The sequence below is a fragment of the Syngnathus typhle genome, linkage group LG21 (assembly GCF_033458585.1).
Source record: "Syngnathus typhle isolate RoL2023-S1 ecotype Sweden linkage group LG21, RoL_Styp_1.0, whole genome shotgun sequence".
In the NCBI taxonomy this organism is placed as follows: domain Eukaryota; kingdom Metazoa; phylum Chordata; class Actinopteri; order Syngnathiformes; family Syngnathidae; genus Syngnathus; species Syngnathus typhle.
In genome coordinates, this window is record NC_083758.1 from 4,031,904 (window position 1) to 4,053,290 (window position 21,387).

General features: G+C 44.2%; 2 protein-coding genes and 1 long non-coding RNA gene across 7 annotated transcripts in view; 1 reads left to right on the top strand and 2 right to left on the bottom strand.

Annotated features, from left to right (window-relative positions):
• Positions 1-281: 281 nt before the first annotated feature.
• LOC133145056 (actin nucleation-promoting factor WASL-like) lies at positions 282-9,053 on the bottom strand. Of its 2 annotated transcripts, XM_061268126.1 has the most exons (11): positions 8,647-9,051; positions 5,880-6,014; positions 5,734-5,820; positions 5,352-5,448; positions 4,864-4,887; positions 3,750-3,933; positions 3,628-3,670; positions 2,869-3,022; positions 1,692-2,215; positions 1,506-1,623; positions 282-1,423 (listed from the first exon to the last, which is right to left on the bottom strand). In XM_061268126.1, the coding sequence occupies exons 1-11, from the start codon at positions 8,746-8,748 to the stop codon at positions 1,362-1,364; spliced, it is 1,530 nt and encodes a 509-aa protein (XP_061124110.1). In that variant the 5' UTR covers positions 8,749-9,051; the 3' UTR covers positions 282-1,361. The 2 variants fall into 2 exon arrangements, with proteins under 2 accessions (XP_061124110.1, XP_061124111.1); XM_061268127.1 differs by lacking the exon at positions 4,864-4,887 and having other exon boundaries at positions 8,647-9,053.
• The window catches only part of LOC133145060 (uncharacterized), a 226,256-nt gene continuing 213,849 nt past the window's right edge, over positions 8,981-21,387 (top strand). For 3 of the 4 annotated variants that reach the window (XR_009710818.1, XR_009710815.1, XR_009710816.1), the window contains exons 1-2: positions 8,981-9,118; positions 9,242-9,308. This is a non-coding gene — a long non-coding RNA (uncharacterized LOC133145060). Of the gene's footprint in view, positions 9,119-9,241; positions 10,300-21,387 lie in introns of all 4 variants that reach the window. The other variant, XR_009710817.1, reaches the window with a different exon arrangement.
• On the bottom strand, positions 11,216-12,755 carry tmem229a (transmembrane protein 229A). Its single transcript, XM_061268131.1, has one exon. It carries the CDS (start codon positions 12,625-12,627, stop codon positions 11,635-11,637), a length of 993 nt encoding a protein of 330 aa, XP_061124115.1. The 5' UTR covers positions 12,628-12,755; the 3' UTR covers positions 11,216-11,634.

Genomic DNA, 21,387 nt, shown 5'->3' on the forward strand with positions numbered 1-21,387 from the left:
TGGAAGCAGCTGCTTAATATTTAAGTATATTATCATGCTAATTTTCCAGTTAGCATAAATCCAAGCAAACATAATTGCTAGCGTTTGTTAGCATTAGATATAAACACTTATTCAAAAATAAGTCAGTCCACATTACTAAATCTAAAAAGGAAATCTATTGACAAGGTTTTGTTTTTCTTCAAAATAAAGCTTATTCAATTATTTACATCTGAAATCATAATTTAGTCGAATTTTGAAAGCATGTTCACTTTGTATCTAATAAATGTAAAAGCATCACGAGGTTTAAAACTAAAAACGTCTTTATTTCTCAAATTTTACAAGATCAACAACCCAATTCCAACAAATAGACAAAACTCTGCTTTATATTGTAACGTAGAAAAGGATAGGGGCGAAAAAAAATATTTTGTAGTGACTTAAATCCACTTGTAGTGTTATGTGATAAAAGGTAAAAAAAAAAAAACAATATTCTGTCCAATGAGATAATCATGGCATGACTGTCACAAAATATCAATTGGTAAAATATATATTTTTCTCAATTACAAGTGTCAGTTTATGTATCAGCGTCTGTTATCGATACTGCGTTAGAAAGCAAATATTCGCAGCACGATAATCGTCAATACATCGCTGCACTCCCATTTTTCCTCATTTCACAAAGCGCTGCGTGTGCGCTTTGTGATACAGACCTGAACGTGTCCCTGTTGTCATGCAGCGACTCCTCTTTTCTGTGCAAAAAAAAATATATATTTATATATCAAGACTCGCATCTGGAGCACATTTACAGAGGACAGCAGCTCAAGCTATATAGAACTTTTTTTTCTCCCCCCAGAACAAAATACGAGTGCTAAACTAGAATTATTAGGGTAGGCAAAAATAATTTGCGTATGAAAATAATTCTCTTTTTTTTTTTTTTTATCTCCCTGGCAACTAAAAACACAAAGGGAGGAACTCTTGTTTCTGATAACTTGCCGGAAGATCAATGACAGCTTGATGTCAGAATTGCACGTTATTTTGGGAAGACGAGGACGAGAGTGACAGGGAATGTGCGCAAAGTGACAGGTGGTCTGGCGAAAGATGAAAACAAGCAGAAGACAGTTTAAAAAAAAAAAAAAAAAAAAAAAAAAGAGACATCGGACGTCTGGAAACAAAAACAACAGATATGAGAATGTCTGACAGATTAAATGAGGTATTGCACAGATTAATAGAAAAAGCCCCCCCAAAAAAGGCAACAAAACATTTACAGCAAATTGATAGAAAATTTACATTTTTGTGATTTGAAATTAAAGATTTTTTTTAGGTAAGAAAGGAACATTTTTAGCGTCTTAATCATCCCACACTTTTGGGAGGAGGAAGAAAAACCATCACTAGTCATCCCATTCATCCTCATCTTCAAAGTCTTCGTCATCTTCGTCGTCATCGTCCTCATCTGGAGAAGAGAAGCAGACTTGAGTGAGGCAACAAAGACGAGAATCTGGCGAAACTTTAGAAACGGTGGAATTTAGTCGTACCTGAAGAATGAATGGCTTTGCCCCTTTTCCGAATGACGTCCATCAGCGCCCCCACGATGCCGTCCGAGGGGGCCAGGGAGGAAGGAGGCGAGTCATTTGTTTCATTTGTTTCGTCCCTCTGATGGCGACAAAGCAGGGGTCAGAAATCAAGCAGTCGGATAGTATTTGTGATGGGAAGTAACTCACAGGTTTGAGTTGGATTCCTTGTCGGATTTGGTCCAGAAGTGCGTCTCGCCCAGTGTTGGATGCGGGGCGCTCCTTCTGATCCACCTTCTTCAGTTGGGTGCCTTCGCGGATCTGACTTAGCAAGGCCGGTTTGCCGCCGGGGAGCGGCATGCCGCTGTCCATGGCGCCGTTGGCGTTAGACGACGGCGGGGGTCCGGGAGGCGGCGGGGGAGGCGGGGGCGGCGGTCCCCCGAACGAAGGGATGGAGGATGTGGGGGGCGGCGGAGGTGGTGGCGGCCCGCCTGCCGAGGCGTGGGCCGGCGGTGGTGGCGGGGGCTGGTAGCCTCGGTTGGGAGGGGGCGGCGGGGGGGCGTTCATGCCCGGCCGGGACGGTGGAGGGGGCGGAGGTGCCGAGACGGGGGCTCGGGAGGGCGGAGGGGGCGGCGGGGCGCCACGCCCACGGGCGGGAGGTGGCGGCGGTGGGGCTGAACCATGATGAGGGGGAGGGGGAGGAGGGCCGCCTCTGGATGGAGGCGGCGGGGGAGCTGGCGGAAAAATAAATAAATCTTATTTTGGTTCTTTCCAAGAACTCACCCGCCCCGACATTTGAATTTTGGCTTGTTTTAATGCCACTTTTTTTCTCCCCCTTTCCCTCGGTTGGCTATACAGCACACTAGCGGCAATCTTTTTTTTTTTTTTTTTTTTAGCTATAGCTTTATAAACATATCATGCAGTTACCCTAAGGCAGCACCCACTGATTTCGTTAGCCATCATTCGTGTTTTTAAAAAAAAAAAAAAAAATTAAATTATGATACAAACCAACAACCACTTCACAAAGCACTCAGTTGTTTTTTTGTTATTTCATAGTCGTGGGAAAATATGTTTTCCGAAATTTGTTTTCTTCATGTTGTCTGGTTTTGCAGTGAAATGACGAGAAACTTCTTGGAAAGATGTCTTCGTATTATCTTCACCAGATTAAATCACCCAAAACATGTGTGATGTTTAATGACAAATCCTCTGCTAATATTATTTAACATGCGTGGTGTGGCACAGCAGACCATGCATAGAAACGTACCAACACACCCGGGAGGCCCTAAGGATAAACCCAGCAGACCGCTTATGTCGCCGTCTTAAAAGTGAACGCCAGCGTCAGCTAGGTTTTTCAGCGCCGGAAGACGACGCTACTCGTGTGGCCCACCTTGTCGGCGCAGCTCGTTTTTGACGGCTTCCACGCCTCCCTTCTTCTCGATGAAGTCGTAGATGACCTTGGAGGTTTCTTTGTCCTTGAGCTGCGCCTCGGAGATGCCGCACATGTCGAAGAGGTTCTTCAGGTCGGGGTCCAAGTTATTTAACTGTGTGGATGACACACACAAAAAAAAAAAGTTAATTATGTTTTTTTTTTTAAATTGTTTATGATGCTAGTTTTGTAAGCCTGTCTATGACGTTTTGCACGTTTGTTAGCATTAAGCTAACAGTTCAAACCAAACAAGTGTTTTTTTTTTTTTACCCTTCCTATTCTCTGTTGCTTATTGTGAAGTTTGCTGCTGCCACCTAGTGCTCATATCTGCATCTTACGTAGCAAACAAAGCCAAGAAGGGGAGAATTCATTTGAATGACAACATCCATTCCAATCAATTTTAAGGCCTTGAAAGCATTGACCTATGAAATGAAATCATCAGCGTAATAATCTCATACCGGGGATGCTTTAGGGGAACGAGTCCAAGGATTACGTGAACGCAGGTTGGCTTCGCTCCGCAAATCTCCTTGCGTAATCGGGCTGACCACATGGCCGGGCGGTGAAGATGAATATTTGGAAGCCCATGGTTTCATTTCAAACATTTACAAACGGCCGGGGCTTGATTTAAAAGCATGGGGAGTGTCACAAACTCATCGCCATGATTCATACGAGTCAAAGTTGCATTGTTTGTAGCGGTTAGTATTTTAAGCCTTTACTTACGTCAAAGCCCGTGTTTGGATCCCATCCAACGTGGCCGATGTGCCTGCGCCAAAGCAACGAGGCGTGAGTTAACACAATCAAAGGTGTAAAAAAAATAAAATAAAAAAAATCAGGTGACTCACTGGAAGTTGCTCGGCGTGCCGATGTCAGCCTTTGTCAGCCTCTTCTTCTTGCCTTTGCCCTTCTTCTCCCTCTTGGCGAAGGTGGAGTGCATGATGTTGTTCACCTGAGAGTTGCTATGGAAACGGTGCCCCGTGCTGATTTCAGGGTTTCTGATGTCCACGGTGGCCATGGGGAGTGCCGGACCTGGAAGATGCCATTGAGTTAAGTTTTTTAGAATTTTTTTTTTTTGCCAGTTTGAGACAAACCTTTGGCGCCGTCACTACAAGGACTTTTGGGCGTTTTGCTCGGTAAAGGCGAAGCCGAGCGACTGCGTCTCCTCCTCACCCTTTCCCAAATCCCCCCGCTGTCTCTATGGCGGCACGCGCCCGCCCTGCCGTCTAGCATCGTGTCGCTGACAAAGCCGCGAGCTCGCACTTGACCGGGGGACGTCTCCGCCAGATTCGGGTAGAGTTCGTCCTGGGGCAGGACCAAACAGTGCAAGGTGGACAAGCAGCTGGCCGAGCCGCCGCCGCTATCGCGAGCGAGGTCTTCCGAGGGAGCCGACAGAAAGGTGGTGCAGAACATCATTCAAAAAGAAATCGCAGAGGCTCCGAAGAGATTCACTCAAGACAGAAATGAGGACCGGTTTCTGGTGGGCGCATCATATCCAGGTGAAGCGAAAGAAAATCCACAAGTCAACATGGTGATTTTGCCTGGTCTAAAAAAAGGTTTCCGGGAAAAAAAAAAAAAAGCCAAACGATGTTGGCGTCGGAAGCCAGCTTGGATTTAGAATCCGTCATCAGACATCTGGAAGAGTGGAGAGCCTGCCAACACTTCAGGGCAGCTGTTATTGACGCTCATTTGAACGCCTTTCCCGAGCGACTTTGCATCCCCGCAAAAAGATCACGCTCTGATTGGCTCCTTGCCCTCATGGCTCCGCCCACTTTTGCTAGCTTCTCTCTTCTCCATCAAACCGCACACACTCGGGGCTCTAATCCCGGCCTATTATTTGCGGATTTAGCGCTGGATTTTTTATTTTTTTTTATGTAACTCTTCATGCATGCCTAATCTCAGATTAAAACTCGGGAGGTCAAAGGGATGTCAAGGAAGACGGGAAAACGTTGGACAACGTACCGTTTGGAGGATCGCGTCTCTTCTCTGTAAACAGAGACAAATGAACATGATTACAACCAAGGCTTGGCGAAAAGCGTTTTTAATCACAGCCACGGAGAGTGTGCGAAAAAGTCCAGGAGAATCAACGTGGATGAAAAGAAGCAAGTTCTCCAGAGAAGGAGTGGAAAGGAGCCTTGTGAGCAAAGCTTGAAGAGGGAAGTGGAGGATCCATTGGAAGGTTTAGAAGAAGAAAAGAAACGTCATGGTTTCATGAAAGATGTTTTTGTTATTGTCAGTGTGGTTTCAAAAGATGAATCACCATTTTCAATTCATGACTTGTTGCGTTTGTCTACAGCGCCCCCCTTAGGACAGGGGACACATTACATCGGAGTTATCATTTTATGTAAGAATAGACAATTGAAGATGGTGATGAAAGTGTTTTGCAAAAATGACACGCTCAGATCCTTGAAGGTATTTCGGCGGGTGAGGCGCAATAAGGAAGTCCCTACCAGATTTCCTTTGCTTTTTGCCCAAGAGCTCTGCCAGGTGACCTCTGAACCGTTTGGCCTCCTCCTCATTAGCAAAGTTCAGGCCCACTTGGCTCGACTACAGTTGAAGAAAAAGAAAAAAAAAATCATATTAGAAAGAACACAAAAAAAAATCGGGATTGCTTCTCATTTCAAACTACAACGATTTATTTGTACTAAAACAATTTTGGCGATGACTTTCTCATCGCCGCACTTTCGTTCCATTTATAAAAGGCACACAACGGTTTTGAAATTAAAAACTGGTTTTACATTAATGAGGAGGGTGTGTGTTTTTGTCATTATGATGAAAATACATCGTCAATGTGGTGAGGAAGGAGATAAAAAAAAAAAAAAGTTAACTCACGTCCCCAGCAAATGTAATGAAGAAAGTCCGAGACGGGTTGATGGTGAAGTTGTTGTACAGTTCCTGCTCGAAGAGCACCTTACCGTCCTGTGAAAAAAAAAAAAATGTTCGTTTTGGGATGCGGTCCAAACGTCACGTGTACGTACCTTAATGTCAAAGACTCGGATGAAGTAGGAGCGCTGCGGGTTGTCCTTGACCAGACAGGCCACGCCGCAGCATCTTTTGGTCCAGGTGGCGTTCCGCTCGGCGATGAACACCTGGACCACTGCTGTGGACAATGTCTAAGATGGGGTAAAGAACACGGCGACAAAGTTAGCCAAAAACTGACACAGCATTGTGATTTTCTCAGAATGTTAATGCTTGGTAGTGATGGGAAAATGAAGCTTCAAATTAGCTTCACGAACCAGTTGTATTTTTGGACTCACGAATTTTGCTACATTTAAATTTGACTTTTTTTTTTTTTTAAATGACCTTTCGAACATCAAGAGCAGTGTTAATGTTCAAATTGTGAACTATAGTACAGGAGTGTAAAATTTTGGTGGTACTAAAAAGTTCTAGTGCTACTATCGGATTAACGCTTAAATCAGGAAGCTACTCAAAAGCCATTAAAGGCATTAATAAAAGTGACCCCCCCCCCCCCCTCTTCGTCGACATTATTAAAGAAATCCTTCCTGCTTCTTTAAAGTTCGCAAAGTCACGCAATCAAAGCGCAAATGAGCAGCGCGGACTTTCAGACATGTGATCAGGCTCCATGTTGGCTTTACGGGTTGCCGCAGGGGTTCCCGTGCCGTTTGGGGTTCTGTTCCCCAGCAATTAACGCGCAGATGAAAGCGCCCCCAGATGTGAGCTCACGACCTATTTTTTGTTGTAATTCGCAACATGTGTAATTTTCAAATTGTGGGATAACAGGTCGAGACTGGGAGGCGTTTCATCTTGGGACTCTGAAACTCAAGAGGAACACAAACATTTGATTCCTGTTTTTGGTCAAATATTGACAGAATTGACATGTACTTGTCCATGACATCATATTTTTAAAACCAAATTGAACGCGAGTCCTGGTATGACTGCAAACAAAGACATGACATCACCGTTAGCATTGCTTTGCTAACGCTACATCTTTAGTAATGCCACTTCTTGCGCAATGTCTGTACATGACATTCATAAATCAGATTCTCTTGGCAGTAGTGAGTTGAAGAGCTTAAAAGAGGAAGGCTATTTTAAGGGATTTTTAATGACGTCAGGGTTGAAGAGCCCGAGGTTTCATCTGCCCATGGACCGCTGATAGTTCTTGACAGGGTCAAAAAGACGACAGGAAGTGAAGCTATACCCGCTCGCTTGCTACTTGGGCAATTTATCATCTCTGTCCTCCTTTTGTACAAGGGGACCAAATGAGTTTGACCTCATTTGTGCGGGAGTTAGAAATAGATAATAGCTGCAGTTAAATTTTGTGTTTTTTTAAAAAAGATTTATGGAGGCAGGAAGTAGATGGGGTGATATTGAGTGGAATCATGTTCCACTTCTCCAGCACAAATCGCCAAAGGGGTTCTGACCACGGGACTTCCTGTAGGATGGTGATTGCTGATCAGGCAGTCTGTGCGCACACACACACGCACACACACACACACACAGCATGGATTGGACCCCTGCCATTTTTTTCCTGCTGATGGTGAAAAGTGAGGGAATACCAATGAGCATCTCTGTGAGTCAAAGCAGTCATGAAATCATGTTCCTCTTATTTTTCCGCTGACTAAGCAATAAAAACACACTTGACCCATTTTGCAAAGTCAACCAGGAATACAATCGAGGAAACAGTTTAACAGGCATTCAATAAATCCCCGGCGGCCATTTTGATTCGACAATACTCTGCAATGCAAAGATTTCGTACAATGGGGAGGAATGCTCCCAATTCTCCTCGTCTCATTCCGAGTGACACGATAGTCAAAATGCGCCGGATGAATGTCGTCGCCGTGTTTCTGAGCGGGCCCTACGTCAACTTACGGCACGCCCGTGTGCTCATGTGGAAAGGGAACAAGACAAAACGAGCAGTGTGAGGTAAACGTCTGTCAAATGTCACGAGGCAGGAAATGGAGCACAGGTAGCTTGCTACTGTCAGGTGAGTGACAATGACCCCCACTCCAAAAAAAAAACCTTCCCCAGTCACTGTGCACTTCACTTTCAGGAATCAATGAATACCTTGAGGGAACAACCTGCAATCAGCTGTTCTGTAAACAAATTTACTTAACACTAGGGACAAACTAATATTTTTTTAGATCAGGCACAAGTACTCATCGTACTGATAATCAATAATAACAAATCGGATTAGTTTGATTCTCATTTTAATAGTGACATTTGACTGCAGTCAGACTGGAAAAGCAGGACTTTTGGGACTGAAGAAAAGGGGGGATGGGGGTGGGAGAGAAAGCCCCGATGAGTTCTCACTCGTCAGCGCTGTCCCCTGCCAAGTCTTGTCGGCACATTCCTTCAGTGGACACACTTCCCGAAAACAACCCAGGTTCGGCTAACGTTACGTAATGCCGGCACATAAAAATAAGATGAATATTGATTTACCAGCTAACTAACTAAGGTGCTTACGCCACCTACGCCACGACGGTTCAGTTGCGGGGTAGTGGCGGAGTTAAAAGACGGACAGCAACATTTCCTGGGTGACTACAGGTGTGTCATGCGTCAATTTAGAGGCGTCGAGGCCTACTAAAAAAATATATATATTACAACTCAATTTAGATCGACTACGAGGGTCCCAAACGCGATCGTACGTCGCCGTTCATCCGACTAGCCGCCCCGGTTAGCAAAACAAACGCCCCCCCCTAGTAGGCAAAGAAAGGGAAAAGCTAACTTCGAACGTTAAACAGGAAGCGTAACGCGAATAAGGCAAGTTGGCTGATGAAAACTTACGATGCATTTCCTGCCAAGGTGGGAAAAAAGGTAGTCGTTCTCTTGAGGTGTCAGTAGTAAGGAACTGACATTTGATTGTCGTTGTGGGTGAAGTCCACTCATTGTTAATCAAACGTTTACTCTAAGAAGGTAAACGGAGTCCGGAAAGATCCATAAACAATTCCCGGGTCATCCGTGGCCTTCCTCCGTCCGATCCCCCCCCTCTCTTGCGCGAGTCAGACAGAAGTCGTTTTCACTCGATAGTCGCACGACTGTGATGGCGCAAGTGTTGAAGAAGACGCCAGATATTGTTTCTGTGCGAAAAGGGGTCCGAAATACAGCGGAAAACGGTAAAAAGTTTCCTGGGAAGTCCGGCTGCCTTAGCGCCCGCAGTCAGTTCCATCCAACATGGCAGTGTCAGGACGAGTCCATTCTTGTGGAATGGGGGTTACGGCTTCCTACGGCTGCGTCCCACGCACTTCAAAATAAACCAGTAAGACACAAAAAAACACTTTAACGTAATAACTACCACAATTAAATATGATTATAAAATGCTTTTATTTAGATATCTTTATGATTATACCGTAAATAACACCTCTCGCTATATTGTCCTCAGGTGTGGTACGGTCCCGTCCGCCCCTGGCTTTTATAACAGGAATGTGTGCAGTTCAGATTGGGAGGAGGTAAGACACAAGGTGCACGTTGCCAGCATAATAAAAAGAGTGTGAGCTCCTTCAGAAACTCAAATTAATGCAAATCTAAAAGCACCTTTAAAGCACCCGATTAAAATTTTAATCATGAGATAAGATTGTGCTGCTTAATGCACTCAGAAAAGAGCACTGTAAGGATTCATTCCCTCTGGATTTGAGTCTTAATTTTCTGAAAGCTGCTAGGATGATTCATCACAATGCACTAAATATAGTCCATAATACATTTAAGTCAAATTAAGACCGCTCTAGTTACTTTCGGCACCTTCAGGGGGTTGAGGCATATATATTTAGTCTAATGTTCCCACGTCATCCCCAAGATATTATATATTTGCATCATCTTCCACTTTTTAAAATGGGTTATTATTTCCCCTCCAAATGAAATTGCCTAATAGCCATTTATGACTATTTGCTTGCATGACTCATGCTTATTTCAATGGCAAGCCTGAGGATATTTCTTGCAACATGCTCAGTCAGGTTCATCAATGAGGTGCTACGCTTAATGGCGCTGTAGTGAGAATAAAAGAAATTCCTCTCCGGATATAAAACGTCGATACAACCTTGAGACCAGATAAATAAAAAAGAAACAACTGAAATGATGTGGTTGCATAAGTGCGCACACCCATTTGAACAAGGGTGTGTAGACTTTTTCTCACCTACCGGATTTTTCTTTATTTTTATTTCTGATTCACTTTAACAGCGTTAACAAAAAAATGTGCCGGTATTCTTCCTCGTGGTCTTTGGTCAACCCAATTTCACTACACTGCACTGCTTGACCAACTTGAAAAACCTGACTGACAAGTGAAAGAAAAAGAAAAACGCCGGAAATGCTTCATCGCTCTACCTGGTTTGATTTTTGAGATTGCCACACAGAGAGAACACGACTGTCTTCACTTCCCTTTCGATGGGAGTTCTGAAACATCTCGTGCTCTGCTTGTGTCGGCTTTCATCACCAAATACCTCGAAGGTAAATGACGCAATTGAAAGGAGGAATTGAAACTAATTCAGTGACAGCTAATGTCATTTGGTCATGTTGTTTCGACAACTAGTAGTAGGGGTTCATCCTCATAAAATATTTGTCAGAGCTACATAAACAGAAGGACAACATGAATATTATATTTTGGGTCGGGGAGGAAAACGTGCCCGGCAGGCTTTCACATACATATTTAAACATGTTTTTGGCATTCATGTAATTTGTCAGTATGGGAAGATGGATATTTTTCTCAACAGGCAACATAACGTGTAATAAAAAAGGCCATGTCAAAGAATACTAGAAAAAAAAAACTATAAAGTTTTGTAAAAATAAAACTTCAGCCATTATTTTCTTTACCACAAGAAGGCAGTATTTCACTATAGTAGACAAATACTCATTGAGAGAATTTTAAGGTTTATTTGTCAAACATACAGTAGTTAATGAAAATATTGATAAAATTGTAATTTGACATTTTTTTTTCTCAAGGCTCTAATCAAGAAATGTTACTCAAATATTAATTGTATGTATTTCTCTTGTTTGCTTGCAGCGGTGGTAAATTTGTGAATCCTTACAAATAAAATACATAAAAGGATTTTTCACACCTAAAAAAAAAAATCAGATCTCCACGTACCCAACGTTTAATTTAATGCAATTGTTTTTTTTAAAAAAAACGACTGATCAAGACAACAAAAGCAGAGATTGTTGTAACCACTAAAGAGAGCAATTGTTGAATTAAAAACAGATCACACTTGGATTTTTTATTTTTTTTTACATAGACCTTCAATTTCAATAATATCTAGAGGTTCAGATTATATTTTTCGATTTAACACAAGTGTTCGACGTATTGTAAATCATGATCATGTTAAGTCATTCGAATGTTTTAACGTAAAAATACAAAGTCAGACACAAGAACATTTACCATTTGATTTATTTCACTTTTATTTTTTTCTTTTCACCACAGTGCAAGTCGATGTCGTCACATCGAAACCGGTCTTTCTCACGTGGCTTTCCAAACAAGTTTCTCGTGTTACAACTTGATGCTACGTTTGTCATGATGAGAAGCTTTATGAAAGAAAATGTTAGTTACTCAGTGGCTTCATTCAAGGCCTGTAGCTGCAATGACAACTAGTTCAACTGGATTTACCGACATTTGCTTTGATCATCACAGTGAAAGGTTTTTTTTTTTTTTGGTATGGTTTAATAGTATACGCATGATCCGAGCACAACATGCTCACTAAAATATTCCGCTATGAGCAATTATGGTGGACTATCACGTGATTATTAAGTCTCCCTTTTTACTCCGTCCGCAACTACGCTAAATCGTCAATTTTAAAGTCTTTTTTTCCGAGATTGAGGCCGTCCGTTGACTTCCCCGCCGCTCACGCTCCATCGCCGACTTTCCCCGCTGGACCTAATGCCGAGCAAGAAGTTGGACAGCACATCTTGATAGAGACTCAGGCAGGCCCACCCGGGCAGGTAGAGGAGTGTGATGAGTCCCATGAAGTTGTGCGAATAGTGCGAGTAGTCCCATGAGCATGCGTCGAACTGCCTCAGACCCAAACCCCAGCACAGCTCCCAGGTGTAGATGAAGCAGATGTAGATGGGGAGCCTCCGCCAAGTCCCCCAACCTCTTTTAAAGTGCAGGTGCAGGTAGAGTTTCTCCACCACAAAGCTGCAGCTGCCATACATGAGGAAGGACCACAAGGACGTATGACCTGTCAGGCTTCGCTTCTCCACCAGGTTGAACGCCGAGGTGAACATCACCTCATCCAGAAAGCCGTGCATTCCAAAAAATATGAAGCGGATATACCCGGGGAGGCTTTGGAGAGGACGGAGTCCCCTGGTGGGATGATACTGCAGCCTAGACACCCCCTTGTGGAACACCTGACTAAAATAAAGAGCCAGGATGTAATGGAGGACCCAGTGCGTCCCTGGTAGGACCCTCACTTGCGTGTTGAGTGCGTTGCTGATGTTCTCTATCAGAACCTGCAGCCCGATGTAAACAGACGGATAAATCAGCAGATGAAAAACCACAGGCCTTCCTTGAAAGCACCTTTTCTTCGAGTAGACCTTCTCCAGTGCAAAGTGGGTCAGTGAATGCACCACGCATAGATACGGCGAGGAAAAGCCCACTAACTTAGGGTCCCGGTCGGATAGAACCCCTCGGACCGAGGAAAGCAGCACATCCAGGGTGACACCGTGCATTCCGTAGAAGTACAGCCGCATCCATGGCGGCAGCCACCGTGCGGTCTCTTCAGCCTCATCAGAACCGACGGACTCACCGGTTCTGATCCGAAGACTGTCTCTGGAACGACGGACCATTATTTAGTCAGCGAGATGTAGATTTTCCCCCGTTCCGCAACATTGTTTTCCAATTGCCTCTGCAGTAACCGCAGCGTCCGCGAGCAACCACTGACTTACTGGTGCGTTCAGGTACCTCTCGGAGAAAAAAGATTTCGGCGACTTCCCTGTACTTATAACTTCTATTAAGTCATTTGGTGTTTTTCCCAAAACGTACACATTTTATGTACAACGAGAGTTTAATCTAGCCTACTACCCACCCGTGCGATGTAAATTGATCGTGAGGTAAATTTTGGATTCTATGCGTCACTGTATGTCACCTTAAATGGCGACCTTGCAGCAGTGAGAAGACCCTAAGCTATTTTTGCGGTACAGAGAAGATCTAGTTTCAGCAATGTGTAGGTGCTTAGAATATGGAAGGGCCATTCGTCCGTGACCAGGAATACCTTTGTCCATGCACTTTTAAGGGCATCGGAAGTAACCAATAGAGTGAGACTCGGACCGCAGCTGTTGTCTTACGAGGTACAAATGATGGGGGAGAACAGATAGAGGGGGGGTCAAGAACGCGAAGAGGAGAGCGCGAAGAGCAAGGGGCGCGCAAGGCGCAGGGGCGCAAGGGGCAAGAGCAAGAAGCGCGAGGGCCTTTTTGGGGCGAACATCTGTGCTGTCAAGAGCTGAAACATCTTTGCTCTTGGGGCCACCCTAACTTTTGGAGAGACATCACTTTGACATCGGTTGAATAAATCTTTTCCCAATCAGCCGTGTGTCACCGAAGTGCTTCCTTACCCGGACCAGCCATCGTCCACTGAGTGTTTTTTTGGAGACCAGCGAAACAACAAAGACCATTCACCACATTTTTGGCGTCACGAACAGGATTCGTGTTCCCCCGGGGAATTCCTGCCCGCTTCCTGAGCGAGAATCCAGCGGTCGGCCAGCGGCTGTCATTAAGGTGAGATGCTTCGCCCACAGTCGCCGCGATATGCTCGATTCTTGGAAAGGTGGGGGGTTGGCCCCTTGAGGGGGGCAGTTACAACCGAATCTGATGTGGCCATGAGCTGTCCCGGGAGTAAGTTGTCTCTCCCAGTCAAAAAGTCGTCATAATTCGACTTTCGAAGGGGGAGTGGCCCCAAATAGAAGCAGCAAAGGAAAAATAAAATAAAAAATAGAAAATAAATAAAAAATAAGAAATAAAAAGTGAACAGTAACTTAGAACTTAATGGGGAATGTGCACAGTGGAGTGAGTGACATGTCTGGTGAGAATGATGAATGATGAAAAAGAAAAAAGCCCGAAGTAGTGTGGCTCGTGACGGGACAGGTTGTCAGGGACATCGCTGTTGACCGTCACAATAAAAGAATAGTAGAAAGTCCCATAAAACGTGGACTTTAGTTTGGCGACAGATCCGATGGAGGATAGAAATTTTAGCTGTGTGAATGAGGCGAAAACACAGATACGATTGAACACTGTTGCGACAGGAAACGACCCGCCCCAGATGCAGTTCCTGGAAAAGCCGAGACACTGCAGTCGCACTCAGTGGCCGTACGGGCCAAGTGCGCACCTGTGGAGAGTTTCGGTGGCCGGGTTAGTCTCCGTCAAAAGTCCGACAAAAAAGGGAGGCTTGCGCTGACCGCGTTTGGCAAATAGGAAAAGTGCGCAGCCTTGGCATCCGTAACTGTGAGCATGAATGTGGAAGTGACCCGGTCAGACCCTTTTTTAAGGGTGCCGAAGTGGTCCGGTCAGACCCAGTTATGGGTGCCGAGATCCGGTCAGATTTTAAGGGTACCGAGGAAAATAAAGCGCGCGTAAGCCACGTCGTTTGGACACTGATCGAATTAGAAGTGTGTGGGGGTTACAAGGCTCCTCGATTTAAACGCTGGTGCAAGAAAATGGCAGAGTAAACTCGGTGGGCTGTCATTTTTGAATACCGAGGTAGCTGGTGCGTTATCGCGGCAACGGTCCGATCCCGATTTGTCGAGGCGCACTGTAATAGCATGCACGTCTGTCAAAGTTTGATAAATTTGAGCTTGCGACAAAACCGCTATTGGACGATGGTTTTGTGCGGCTGCTGTGTGAAAATGGAAAACGTGGAAAAGAGGCCTCTGGGGGGTTTAGTAGTGATATAAAAAGTAATTTGTGTGCACACTTAAGTTAAATTCTGCAGAGTAAAAGGGAAATATACAGCGCTATTAGGAACGAAACGAAACGAAACAAAAAGTTAACTAAGACGTGCGTATTTGTCAGTGCATCTGCGCTGATGACAGTTAAAATGACCAAACTGCTAAGCAGCAGTTGGAAAGAAGCAAAATGTGGAATGGATTCGAATCCCGTTGTATGTCTTCTGTGTCCGTGTGTAATTTTTGTGAACTCTGTCAGCTTAATGTTGTCTGTTTGAGCTTCCGAATGAATGGACGCTTGAAGTGTGTATTTGTTGGGCCCCGTAAGTGTGCGTGTGTGTGTGCGTGCGTGTGTGCGTGCATAAATGGGTGTGTGTGCGTACGTGCTCGTGAGTCCGTGCGTGTGTGTGGTTATGCTCATGAGCGCGCATGGGTGTGAGCGCGTGCTTGTAGAAGCAGCAAAAGGAACGGATAAGGATGGTGTGCTCTCGTTGCTTTGGGCGCGTGCCCGCCTGCGCTGCACGCGCGGGGAGGGGGATCCGGCCCCCTGGGCGGCAGGGTGGCCAACCTGTACCTGCCCACTGTGTTTCAGGCTGGCCCCTCCCCGCGCGGGTGACGTCGGGGCGGTGCGAACGGCTGGAGTTGTGCCCATTTTAGGGGCCTGCGTGGCCAGCAGCGAAAGGAACTAAGACAAAATGATGGAAGACGGAATGCTGAACGAGCAAAAGAATGCATGACCAACTGGAGAAATAGGAGCATGCGTGTGTTAACCAATACGACACCAATATAGATGTATCTAAAGAAAAACATGCTGCGACGACAGCAAGCGGTGGCAGAAGACTGTGGCCCCCTCGTAAATAATGGGGGACCCCACTAAGGCCAGCTGACGCTCCTTTTAGCATTCTGAGAGGAATAGGAAATTGGATCTGACGAAAAGCTCAACTTATTAATTTAAATTGCTGAAAGGATGACAAAATTGAAAACAAATTATTGATACTCGTTTCTTTGGGGCTCTCCTCAATACTTATTACAGATTTTCTGTTACATAAAAAACCTGAGACGGCGGATACATCCGTTGTCTCCAGGAGGACATAGAGACACAGCATGAACTTAGAATTAATGTTTAACAGCCGTCTAACAGGTGGAGTAGGAGCATGCGAGGGCTAACCACTACAACACAAATATAGGTGAATTGAGTGTCTAAAGAAAACTCAACCGGTCAACACTAATTTATGAGAACAAGAGCGGTATCAAGTCCTCACTTGCACAGCAGCAGCTGGAATTAAAGGAATTTTCTGGATTTAGACATAGGACTGAATTGTATGCATGGAGAGCCTGCTCGTAAATTGCGTTGGCCCGACAAGGCTGACCATTGCCCACTGTAACAAGACGCACAGGTCAAAAGCAGCAAGTTCAAAATAGAGGAGGAGATGCCAACGAGGAGAGATTGGATTTGGTAGTAATCTGTTGGTTCTTTTAATATTCTTGTAAAAATATGCTCGGTACAAATAAATTAGCGATAAGACCATTTTAGAAGTCCAAAAGTAAGAAACTCAAATGAAAATCACATTCTAGATTCGAATAATAGAGCCTAACTGGAGCATGGGAAAAGTGAACAGCTGAGAAATGGCCTTCGATGTAGTGGCGGAGAATTAAAAATTCAAGATAGTCCAGTAATATCGGTAAGTGAGCATAACACCAATAATACTGAGGTCAGACCAGAGAGGATGCAATGTTTGGAACATGACTTAATTATGAATAATGTACATTCTGTACGCAAAATTGGGAAACTTTATCTGAAATTAAAGGCTCAAATCAGGAAAGGGGAAAAGATGATAGAGAGGATTGCATAAAATCAAAGGCAGGAAAACAAACAATAGAATGTAGCCTGAAATTAGGATGATCTTCTGGAAATCACAGTATAATTGAGAGAAACCACAGTTAAGACTTGCAATTTTAAGTTTGGGGTAATCTGCCACTTTAAAATTGTTCAAATAAGGTCCATCACAATACAGCCGAGAGCTCATGAAGGAAAGGCAACGTTTTTCTCAAATATATTAAATTCTTGTTAATAGGAGAATTGGAAGTTTGATTAACAAAAGGTACTAGGTAATTAATGGCTAATTGGAAGACGATATTTAAGTTTGGTTTCCCAGTCTGTCTTTTCCAGTATCCAGCAGTGACCCTGAAACTCGATCCCGAGACTCCACCGACAGCTGAGAACAACAAGAAAACGGTGCATGGCTCTGAGGCACCTTTGACCTTTTGCAAGAGCAAAGAAGGACTATATTTGTGCTTGGGGGGAGCACAACGGAGGAAAACGACATCCTCTGAGGCGAGAGTGAAGAAACTTACAAGATGTGAATGGACTCAGTTGAAAATGGACTCATCCGAAAGTGAGGAATGAGTTGGCTCTGAGGCTACAACTAAAGACAACAACTTGACAATGAGGTGCGGCGAAAGAACCATGAGACATGAAATGTGCAACAAGCGAACTGGACTCCTTGCTGGGGCGTAATCAATACTTGGTGGGGCTTGAGTCAAAGTGAATGGAAGCTTGCTTGGGCACTGAACTTGACACAACTGAGGAGTCTTGATAAAAGATAAATAAATAAATCAGGAACAAAAGGTGTAGTGTTACAGAAAAAGGGAAAGCATCATGATCAGAGGATAAATTTGGATAAAACAGGCCAAATTGTATGAAATAAAGAGTAGGATCACATTTAGTCCACCCAGCTTAACAATTAGACATCGGGTCGTTGACAAATTGGAGATGAAAATAGGACATTAGGACCCAATAGGATGCAGTCAAGAGGGGGCTAGATTGTTCAATGGACCTGATTATTATTAATTAATAAAATTAGAAGTTAATTACAACTCACGGGGAATTCAGAAAGTCCGATAAGTTCAAGGAATAACAGCCATGGAAACTTTTGACAGTTAAGAATAATGCGGCATAAGAGTCACACAAAATGACAGTTAACGAGATGACAAACGTGATAGGACTCAAATAACAAATGCATTGACAAGGCAAAGTGAAAACACCATAGGGGAGTAGACTGTCGGAGGGACCCTTTTGAGTATCTTTACCCAGCGGTTCGATCAGAATGATTGATTAGGATAAAATTATTTAAGGACCATCTGAGGCTGCTTCTTTCCCCATGCTCACCCTTGGACAGGCTCAGCAGTAGAAATAACTGAATTTTTTAGGCATTTAATTGACAGTTTTACGGTAAAAGTGAGGAACGATTGTATGAAATATTTAATCGAGAAGATCATCCAGAAATGAAGTGTTACCTTCAATATTCACTGATTGCCTACTCACTTACACATACTAAATTTGTTTGGTGTGGAATGAGAGCTGAGCGATGAAGGCGACTGAATTGGCACTTGTGTGGTTAAGAATGTGTATGTGTGTCTGGGACAGGGTGAAAGGCCAAAGTATTCTGGAGTTGGGGTGAAAGGGTCACAGTTGAGGGTAAGATTCCTCTCACATGAGACTGGAACACCCAAGTTTGATGAGTGATGAGTTGTAACCTTAACCAACAGCTGATGGTTACTCAGAGGCACCATGACCAACAAAATAGTTCATGGAGAAGGCCCATTTCAGCAACACGAATGGACAAGACAGGACTAATATCAAACACTAGGACAATGGACGATATGACATGACAGACTTGGACTCACCCGACGGGATGACTGACTATGTGGATGACAACCAAACATTTGAAACTTAAGCTTGCTTGTGGCAAGTGCAAGCTTTGCTTTGTTTATGTGCGTCACTTGACTTATTGCAGCATCAACCACCAGCCAAGGAGCAGATTGCTGGCTGTTTTATAACTTGTAATAATTTTGCAGGTTGGCGATTGCAGTCTTGGAGAGTTTATATTGAATTCACGTGAAAATGTTAACCCTAACCCTTTTGATTTTTGTGATGATTGAGGATTTTCAGGTCAGAATCCCCGGGCGCCATGATTCGTTGTGTGTCTATGTTTTATTTTGATACTCTATGCCTGTGTACTTTTTGTGAGCACAAGGGTCCGCTGTCAGCAGGGCTGTATGCTCACTGGCAGGAGTGCGATGATTGTTGTTTTGTTGCCGAGTGTGGGGTGAACAGTCAATTTTCAGGAACTTGGGGATGACTGTTCTGGATGAGTGAAAGGTTCGACAAACTGGCTGCAGGACGTATGATGATGCGGTAGGACGTTTTGCCGGTTCCTTTTTGAATGCCTGATGACACGTTGAGTGAATGTGTCAGAGGGGGGAGTTACATTTAAATGAGTAAGTAGATATAAAAGCTATTTGTGACATTCAATGTTTTTTCGGATTCAATTATTTTTGAGGCTTTAACAGGACGTGCCAGAATTCAACAGGCAGTGATGGAAGGAGCAGAAGAAGCATCTCGAAAGGAAAGGAGTTAATGGGAGACAACAGCCTGGAATGGATGCAAAGCGTGGCAACAATCTAGCGACAGTAACGGTGAAAGTGTCAACGGAAAAGCACGAATGATGACAAATCATACAGCTAATAGGGATTAGACTGCAGCGCAATAGACAACAAATGTTTGGAAGGTAATTAAATAAAATAGGAAACTGGACCAGAAACAAGCAATAGGGATAATTCCTTAACATATGAATGCATTAAAGCTGCTAATGAAGGGAAAGTATTTAAGAACACATTTTAAGAGGGTTAATTTGCATAACAAATGTTGAAAAGAGTTGGATAGTTAAATCATTTTGGGAAGATTACAGGTTCATTCAAAAGGGCGACTGATTTGAACAGTAAGATGACTTGAAGGGGAGACAAAGATAAGGTACATAAACTAATTAGGTGAACAAAACTGACAGGACTGATGCCCATTTGAGAATACTGAGAAAAATTGGATTCAAAGAGGAAAATTTGGAGTAAAAATTAAGATTTGAACTGGGAAAAGCAATTGCAAAGACTGATTGACAGGACTTCAGACAGGGACAGCTGCAGCAGGAAAGACTAACTTGAACAGGCAGAAGTTACTCTGCTACAGGACGGATCTTGCGAGACCGACAACACGACGAGAAATAAGGGGGATTATTCATAACTCCTAGGGGGAGTGTTTGTTTGTTTGTTTGTTTGTTTGTTTGTTTCAGGGATCACGTGGACCTCTGGATCATAGGAGTAGATGCCGAGAACGCCTCGGAGGTTCTACTGAGCACTTCGATGAGACGACGACCACCAGTCGTCCCCGTGCCCCAATCAACCCCAAAAGAGAAGATTTAGTTTGCAGACGACTGGTTATGGAGATGTCGTCTACTGGGGGTGACCGAAGGGGGCCGGGAGGACTTCCGGCCTACGCTGGGCATTGCTGCTTTTTTCATTGCAACTCAAGGTTTTGTGCTGTTGTCATCGTTAAATACTGGCAGTGGCTCCCGATTATTGCAGACCCCGTGGACGCTGACCAGGGCCTGGAAAGAGACTCTGAGGACGGTGGAGTGGACATAAAGATTTTGGATGGACGGCGGGCCCTGAGCAGTGATCCCGGGGCAAATTCACTACTGAGCATTCAGTGGACTGGACTTTGCATCGACAGGCACTTACATATGCAAGGGGGGCAACACTGAGGGCGCTTCAACGTTTCAGTATGCTGTGATATTGCGTCAATATTTTATCAATCAGTACTTTATCTGATGACTACATGCTGCAATTACTTTATCTTATTCATTTAACTTTTCACATGTTAACATTGACAATGCAGTTTGACTGTTTAGCGGTCGGTGAACTTGTCATTTCTTTTCCTTCTGTTTTGTGAGCTCATACTGTTTTGTGGATTGTGATATGTGCCAAGACTCCTTGTACCTGGCTGACGCCAGGTGGAAGGAATCACTGAGGATGTTAGAAAGGGCCTCCCTCTTTTTCCGTGTCATTAGACTGGCAGGGTTTTTTCTCGAGGGAGGGCCGGCAACTTTTTGAGGTTTCTAACGGACCACACCAAATTCATTGCTTCATTAATTATCGACGGTGTTGAGATATTACCTAAGGGGGGTGGTTATCGTCATTTGAATAATGTGGACTTCAATTTTCTTTATTTGTGGTTCCTGAGAGGCCTCAGATTGCTGTCAGGGAGCAATTGGATACCAAAGTAGTTTGAGCTTTCCTAGTTAAAATAACCTTAAGTAGCATGCCTCGAGCGTGATATAGGCTGTGCAGGTATAGGCCAAATTGTAGACGTGATCAGAAAATTTGGTTGGGTGAAGATTTTTGGATGTTTACCGATGTCATCTCTTTTTGGACCGTTTTCGGGACATTTATAAAGTCCCGGAGGGGGGAATGAGGTAAATTTTGGATTCTATGCGTCACTGTATGTCACCTTAAATGGCGACCTTGCAGCAGTGAGAAGACCCTAAGCTATTTTTGCGGTACAGAGAAGATCTAGTTTCAGCAATGTGTAGGTGCTTAGAATATGGAAGGGCCATTCGTCCGTGACCAGGAATACCTTTGTCCATGCACTTTTAAGGGCATCGGAAGTAACCAATAGAGTGAGACTCGGACCGCAGCTGTTGTCTTACGAGGTACAAATGATGGGGGAGAACAGATAGAGGGGGGGTCAAGAACGCGAAGAGGAGAGCGCGAAGAGCAAGGGGCGCGCAAGGCGCAGGGGCGCAAGGGGCAAGAGCAAGAAGCGCGAGGGCCTTT